The 7,714-nt window shown below is 47.6% G+C and overlaps 2 protein-coding genes across 2 annotated transcripts; one reads left to right on the plus strand and one right to left on the minus strand.

Moving 5' to 3' along the window:
* Nucleotides 1-1,648: 1,648 nt before the first annotated feature.
* On the minus strand, nucleotides 1,649-2,044 carry LOC114885785 (histone H4). The gene has a single exon (XM_029206071.1). It carries the CDS (start codon nucleotides 2,007-2,009, stop codon nucleotides 1,698-1,700), a length of 312 nt encoding a protein of 103 aa, XP_029061904.1. The 5' UTR covers nucleotides 2,010-2,044; the 3' UTR covers nucleotides 1,649-1,697.
* Nucleotides 2,045-4,339: 2,295 nt separating this feature from the next.
* Nucleotides 4,340-5,027, plus strand: LOC114886122 (histone H2A.J). The gene has a single exon (XM_029206683.1). The coding sequence runs from the start codon at nucleotides 4,459-4,461 to the stop codon at nucleotides 4,846-4,848; it is 390 nt and encodes a 129-aa protein (XP_029062516.1). The 5' UTR covers nucleotides 4,340-4,458; the 3' UTR covers nucleotides 4,849-5,027.
* The last annotated feature ends 2,687 nt before the right edge of the window (nucleotides 5,028-7,714 follow it).

A 7,714-nucleotide genomic window follows, 5' to 3' on the forward strand; every position in this document is an offset into this window, starting at 1 on the left:
CGTAAAGGTTAACGTCAAAGGGTGCAGCATCCAACAGGGCTGGGTTCAAATCCTGGCTCAGTTCTGCCCCCAACCCCGTATCAGTTTCCTCATCTGTAAAATGGTAATTAATAATTAATAATTCGTAAAGTTGCTGGGGAATCAAATGCAATCATGGAATACAATTTGTCCCAAAGTGTCTGATATTCAATAAATGATATGATGCCAGCCTCTGCTGAGGGAATACAAGAAATGTTTCCCTGGCTAGAGTACATATGAGATATATTGATATATCGCTTAAAATGAGATACACATACATCGCTGTCAAGGCTGGGAAATTACCCCAAAGCCAATCCAGGCAACCACCTCTAGGAAGCTAAGTGATTTCACGATGTCTAGACAAGTCGGAGCTGGGGGAGATCAGTTAAGGTGCATGGGATCACACCGCATTTGGGGGTCTTAAGCCCCTTCTCCATTTCCCTCATATAAACAGGTTAGGAGTGACAGAGTCAGGAGTCGAGCGAGGCCCTTTAATGACTTCGGTTCCCGCCTCTCCCCGCTGGCGGCCCCTGCCTGCTGCACGCAGGTGGGGCCCCGTCTCCAGCTCCGCCGGCGACCCAGAAAAGCGCCCGCAAACGGACCGCTCCTTGCTCTCCCGGGAGGGATTACTGCGTAGGACTCCACGACTAAACAGCTCTCTCGCCACACCCTTTTCACTGAACCCCTTAGAACCCAACTCGCCTCCTCTCTCCTCTCCTCAGCCCCGCCCGCGATTCGGAAAACGACTTTTACTAGGAAGTGAGGGTTTATCTCCCGGCTGCTACCGGGCCACACGACCCTCTCTCCCGAGCAACAGCAGCGCATGGATGCTGGGCAGGACGCTGCCCTGCGCCCCGGCCACGCTGCCGGCTAACTCCTGGATTCCCACCGCTAGGAGTTCAGGCACCGCCGCCGGGTACTCCGGAGTCGGGACGCTCACCTGCTCGGCGCGTCTATCTTTGTGCAGCTGACCCACGGCTAGCGCAGGGGCCGAGGGCTCAGGCCCAGGCTTGGACTTCGCCCACACGCAGCCACCCTGCATTCAGCGCCTGAGCTGGGTTACCCCTTACTCACAAAGTCAGTGAAAAAATAAAATATTCACACCCGGCAGACTCCGGCGCGCCACACTACGCCTGAACCTCGAGCTTTCCTATTGGACGCCGCGACATCCGCGGTCTCAGAGACGGGGCGGGTCGACCAGCGAGAACCCGGGTAGCACCAGCGAGAACCGCCCCCTCTGACGCCTCCTATCCAATCGGAGGAGGATAGCCGCCTCACCCTATTTGCATACAAGCCATTCTATATACGCTCAGGGCCCGAAGCCTCCCGCGCTAAGAAGCGTGTATCACTTCCAAGACGTGGGTTTGGAGAGCTAGCTATGCCTACTTTTCCCAAAAGGAATCCAAAGTCGGCAGTCCAGCTCTGAAACAGAGAGCAAAATCACTACTGCCCTGCGCCGCATTTCCCAGGCTACGTTCTAAGCGCGGACGCTAGGTTCCCGGCTCTAGCTCTGCTGCTCACACCTCCCCAAGCCTCAAGCCTAACCCCAATTAACGCTTCATTTGAAGCACCTATCTGCACATTCACACGGCAGTTTAAGCACTACCAACTCTTTTCTTGACGTTTTGAGGGCCCTAAAAAGGGCCTTTTGGGATCTGGAGATAAGCCGCAGGCACACCTCAGCCGCCGAAGCCGTAAAGGGTGCGGCCCTGGCGTTTCAGCGCATACACCACATCCATGGCGGTGACCGTCTTGCGCTTGGCGTGCTCCGTGTAAGTCACCGCATCACGGATCACGTTCTCCAGGAACACTTTGAGCACTCCCCGGGTCTCCTCATAGATGAGGCCAGAAATGCGCTTCACACCACCACGGCGAGCCAGACGGCGAATGGCGGGCTTCGTAATTCCCTGGATGTTGTCCCGTAAGACCTTCCGGTGGCGCTTAGCGCCTCCCTTACCCAGCCCTTTGCCACCTTTACCTCGGCCGGACATCTTTCACAACAAAACGGCTAAAACCAAACAGCAAGCTGCTAGTAGTTCTGCGAGCTGTGAACCTGGGCTTATAGTTCCTTCTAGCGGACCTGTTTGAAAACCTCAAGAAAGTGGGCGGAGCTATAGACTCCAGGAGATTTCTTTCTTTTTTTTTTTTTTTTAAATTCCCTCCCTATAGAGCTTCCCTGGTGGCGCAGTCGTTCAGAGTCCGCCTGCCGATTCAGGGAACACCGGTTCGTGCCCCGGTCCGGGAAGATCCCACACGCCGCGGAGCGGCTGGGCCCGTGAGTCATAGGCCGCTGAGCCTGCGCGTCCGGAGCCTGTGCTACGCAACGGGAGAGGCCACAACAGTGAGAGGCCCGCGTACCGAAAAAAAAAAAAAAAAATTTCCCTCCCTATAAAATTTCTTGTTTGCTTATTTTGCCATGAAATTGAGGAAAGACTCGATAAAATTTATTTTGCCTTTTCTCTCTCTCTCTCTGTAGGGCGCGGGAATTCTAATTTTATAGTTTTCAAACGGAATGCTTACTCTTATAATACCATTCCCAGACTAACGTGAAAATCAATAGGAACCAGGAATGCTTTACTACATGTTAAATTTAAAAGCAGTTGCTTTACACCTGTGGATCTTTTTAAGTCACTAGTTGGGGTAGAGAAAATCTTTTAAAGGTTCTTTTTTCTCTTTTGGGGGCCCCGTGGAGAAAGAACTAAAATCCTTTCAAAAAGTCTAACCTTACCCATTCCCCCCAATCCCCCCAGACTTTTCCCTTGAAGATTCTTCTGCACAGTTGGCAGACTTTACTGCCTCTGCCGCCTCCAGCCGAAGCGCGTTTTTTGCTTTTCAATCAAATAACTATTTCTGTGATTATTTAGTTAAAATACTGTAATCTTATTTCATTAAAACCCGAGGTTCTCACTTAAAAATTCAAAGTTCCTGTAAAATAATGTATGCCATGATCGTGGCTTTAAATAGTGATTTATACTGCAGATCCCCAATTAGGAGGCTCTCCATTCTTTTCTTAAGAGAATCCCTGAGCAAAAACGAAACTTTTGAGTAGTGTCGCCCCTCTAGGAGATAGGACTGTCTGTCTTCCCAAAAGGGTTTACTGCGATAAAAGGCAGCAGTATTTAGAGGATGATTCATAACTCTTTCCCAGGTACTTAACACCTTGAGGAACAAATATTTTAGTAAACTGTGCTCCCTGTCCCTAGTCCTGAATAATAAGCTTTTCCAGCAGGAAAGCTTTATGGTAAATATTTATATATACCTAAATGCTTATTATTTACCTATCCTTACCCATCTCCATAGCACAAAAAAGTTACTGTTATTGTTGTTAAAGAAGAATTAAAAGAGCTCTCAGAACACTCTCTGGATGGCTGAAAAAAAAAATCCTAAATAGTCAAATTGTACCACATGATTTTAATCCTTGACTCAAAGAAGAAAAGTCTTGAAGAATCAGGATTCTTGTAATGGTAAAATAGGTTGGCTTTTAAATATTTACTAAGAAATCAAGGTTAGAACATTTTCAATTTAGAGATCTCTCTTGTTTACAAGAATAAAAAGTGTCCATAATAATAATAATAATAAGTTAAAAATTGGGGGCATACCCTGCGACCTCAAGTGCTAGAGGCATTTCTTGCTTCAGGCCTTGTACTTTAGAGTAGCTCTCCTTCCGGATTTTTCTTTTCCTTACCATGGTTTCTTAATTTTTTAAAACTTTTTTTAAAATTAATTAATTTATTTTTGGCTGCATTGGGTCTTTGTTGCTGCGTGCAGGCTTTTTTATCTAGTTGCGGTGAGCAGGGGCCACTCTTTGTTGCCGTGAGCGAGCTTCTCATTGCAGTGGCTTCTTTTATTGTGGAGCATGGACTCTAAGAGCATGGGCTTCAGTAGTTGTGGCATGCGGGCTCCGTAGTTATGGCTTGCAGGTTCCGTAGTTGTGGCACACGGCCTTAGTTGCTTTGTGGCATGTGGGATCTTCCCCGACCAGAGCTAGAACCTGCGTCTCTTGCACTAGCAGGCGGATTCTCAACCACTACACCACTAGCGAAACCCGGTTACTTAATTCTTAGGACGTTATTTTCCTGGGAGTGAGCGAGGACGTTGAAACCTCAGGATCCTGTAAGTTCAACTGAACCCCTAAAGGCGGAGCAGTCGGGCCCAGGGTATTCATATGGAAGGTTATGTAAATGAGGGTTAGCAGTTTTTCTTTTGATTGGAGCAAGCTGGAGAAGGCGGTCCTTCTGCCAGCGCTCTAATTGGGAGAAGAGCCTGCCTGTCATTGGTCACCGGAGCCGAGGTTGTTGCCGCGCCCAATGGGAAGGCTCTGCCTAGTGTCAGCAAAGTGTTGGTGGAGGCAGTTCAGATGTGGTACGTTGCCCTCCCATTCTAGGAACTGGACCGCTGGGTTTTATTTCCCCTAGCTGGAGTTTTAGGCGAGAGACAAACATGTCTGGTCGCGGAAAGCAGGGCGGCAAAGTGCGGGCAAAGGCCAAGTCCCGGTCCTCTCGCGCGGGCCTGCAGTTCCCGGTGGGCCGAGTGCACCGACTGCTGCGCAAAGGTAACTACGCAGAGCGAGTGGGAGCCGGGGCGCCGGTGTACCTGGCAGCGGTGTTGGAGTACCTGACGGCGGAGATCCTGGAGTTGGCTGGCAACGCCGCGCGGGACAACAAGAAGACCAGGATAATCCCTCGCCACCTGCAACTCGCCATCCGCAATGACGAGGAGCTAAACAAGCTGCTGGGGAAAGTGACCATCGCCCAGGGCGGCGTCCTACCCAACATCCAGGCCGTGCTGCTGCCCAAGAAGACGGAGAGTCAGAAGGCGAAGAGCAAGTGACCCTGACGCCGCCACAGGAGAGCTGGCTTCCTCAGCAAAGGCTCTTTCCGTAGCCACCCCGCAGTGTTTTTGAATACGGTTGATGTTATGGAGGGCCGGCGCGATGTAGTGGGGAGGTGGGCGGCGAGGGGCCCATTAGGGTCGGGGGCCAATAAAGTCGGTGAAAGTTGTCTGGTCGAGAGAACTGTGTAATCGCGGGGGCCTGCCGGGTGACCCAGGGGGCAACCGGGAGGCCTTTGGAGGAGGTACTGGTGGGTCGGCCTGAGCCACTTTCTGGGCTGCTTTGGTCCGCAGGTCACCCTCAAGGCGGGCAAGGGAGACCAGAAGGGACCCACTGGCCTGGAGGTGGGCAGAGTTGGGAACTCTCCCTCCTCGCCTGAAGGCGGAGGAGAGACAGAGTAGGTGCGAATGCGGCTGGGGGAATTATTTTTACTTTCCCTTCCCAGGGCCTTTGCTCCCCTGCCCTGTTTGGGCAGTTCAGGAACCTGTTCTAGGAGGGAGACGGTGGCTTCGAGCTGGTCTTGGGCAGGAAGTTGTCTCTCCGCCCATACTTTTCAAAAGGTAAAATAACTTGCTGTCTTGGAAGTGTGGCTCTGATGACACGGTGTCAACAGATTTTTCTTGGCCTGACAGCTGTTGTGTTTTCGGTATCAGATATTTTTATGAACACGCTTATGTTCACATTTCTTTAAAATGAAGAATACGGAAGCATGAGTGTGTAATGTGTAATACGGAAGCATGAGTCACGAGGTTGGAAGTTTGTTCCCCTGACACTCATGTTGCAGAACAGTGCAGCACCTTTAGTCATGAGTTACATATGCTTATGAGCTTTAAAAATGATTTTCTCAAGTTTCTAGCTTCATAATGGTCTTATCTCCACCACATTAGATTCCTGTGGAAATGTAATTGTTTTGATTTTGCTTTATAACAACAAATCACCCTCTTGATGTCCCTTATGTTCTACCACTGGCCTGAAGTAATGACCTCATTCCAACAATGCCTGTTGGGGTTGTGTTGCTTAATGGCCCAGTAATGCTTTAATAAATATGTGAGATGTGAGAAAAGGCAAGGACAAATGATTTCAGACCAGGAATTTGAAAGTTACACACTAGCAATCCAATCTGTCCTTAACTGACCCTTCCATTTCACCCTTTTCTACAAGCTTTGTCCTGGCCCTCATGCTCCACAAAATAAGATCCCCGTTTAGATTTCACGTCTTTGGATTCATCTTTCCTGTGAGTCAGAGTTGAAGTCTTCTTGAAAAGAAAAAATAAGATGAGGATGTCTTCATCCTTGGTAGTATTGTAGTTGGCCCGTTTTCTCACATGGACTGTCTTTATTTCTTCCCCAGTATTTATTGAGCATGTCTATATGCCATGCACAGTACTAGGTGATGCGTGATGGGGGTATAGCTGTAGATGACACCAACTGGATTTTGACTCTTAAAGCTCACTTATTTGTTCAGTGTCCTGAAGATAGGACACTGAACAAATAAGTTACTATCAGAGAAAGAATTCCCCATCAGCTTCCACTAGTACTTGTGTCTCTCTGTTGCTTGTGGAATGAATGTCGGGATTACTTCTCCCATGTGATCAAGATTGAAGTATACCAAGGTCAGGCCACACATACCCCTGTTCGGAGACCTAAAGTAATGACCTCATTCCAGCAATGCCTATTGGGGTTGTGTTGATTAATGGCACAGTAATGCTTTAATAAATATGTGAAATGTGAGAAAATACCAAGGGTATGTACCCAGGGCAGTTTCCAAGGTGTCCAGCTGTTTACTCCATTACCACCTTCTATTCAGAAGGCTTCCTCATATGTAAAATAATAGTCATAATACCTATTTTGATGACTGAGATTGTTCCATTATTGCATGCCAGATATTAGATGCTCAGTAAATTGAAAGAAGTACCATTTTCTACAGGGATATAGGCTTACCTTTATAGGTTAGGGAATAGGTAACTGTAGTTAATATGATTTTGTTGTTTTTAATGCCCAATTATTAGGAATAGTTCTCATTGTTACCACTTTGTGGAGTGATGGGCAGTGGAGGGAAAAAAAGTGTATATCAGGTGCTGGTTTTGACACTTATGTCTTAATTTCCTAAAAAATTTGAGGCACGTGAAAGATTATTACCAAATGGTAAAGAAATTAGGATAGGACATGTATAAGATAAACTTTTCTTTTCCCTCTAAAGATTCACAGGAGTCTAATCCTGTTACCTGAAGATAAAAACAGGCCAGATACAAGGTACAGTGATGACCCCCATCCTCATTCTACCTCGACCACCACTGTCCCAGAGATTCTTAGGCTCCCCTTAAATGCTTCCCCTGCTGCAAGCTTCAATCAGTCCCTCACCATTTCTGTTTTTGAGGGGTTTTTAAACCTGAATAGTTTATTGGCAGTTAAAAATGCATATCCCTAAAAAAAAAAAAAATGCATACCCCTTGCCAAATCAGTTCAGCCTGTGGATCTTTGATGCACAAACAGTTCTTGCCAATATATGATTGTTAACTTAAAAGGCCAATATTTTTTCAAGCACGAGACCTGACGAAAGAAGATTTAGGACAAAAACTGGTGGGACCTGAATTCTTGTCCTTAGTAGATTTCTGATCCATAGTTGTGTGTGTATACACACATGCGCTTTCTTGTGGAGATAAGCCATTCAGCGTGGCAGGCTGTGACTTGGCCAGGATTTGTTCATTCTTTGTTTTTTCCTGCAGGGCCAGTCTTGCCTTTGTGTCCCTGAGAACAGGTCTGTTTAGTTTTGTCTGCCTGGAATCAAAAGGTTTAGTCTGGCCCCATAATTGGTGATAACTATATGCAAACTCTTCACAAATCTCCTTCCAATGGTTGAAAGGTC

The sequence above is a fragment of the Monodon monoceros genome, unplaced genomic scaffold (genome assembly GCF_005190385.1).
Source record: "Monodon monoceros isolate NGI ecotype Baffin Bay Population unplaced genomic scaffold, NGI_Narwhal_1 Super_Scaffold_6, whole genome shotgun sequence".
NCBI lineage: Eukaryota > Metazoa > Chordata > Mammalia > Artiodactyla > Monodontidae > Monodon > Monodon monoceros.

What these genes read in the sequence shown, in the direction of transcription:
- LOC114885785 (XM_029206071.1), bottom strand. Translation starts at nt 2,009, where the DNA reads ATGTCCGGCCGAGGTAAAGGTGGCAAAGGGCTGGGTAAGGGAGGCGCT.
- LOC114886122 (XM_029206683.1), top strand. Translation starts at nt 4,459, where the DNA reads ATGTCTGGTCGCGGAAAGCAGGGCGGCAAAGTGCGGGCAAAGGCCAAG.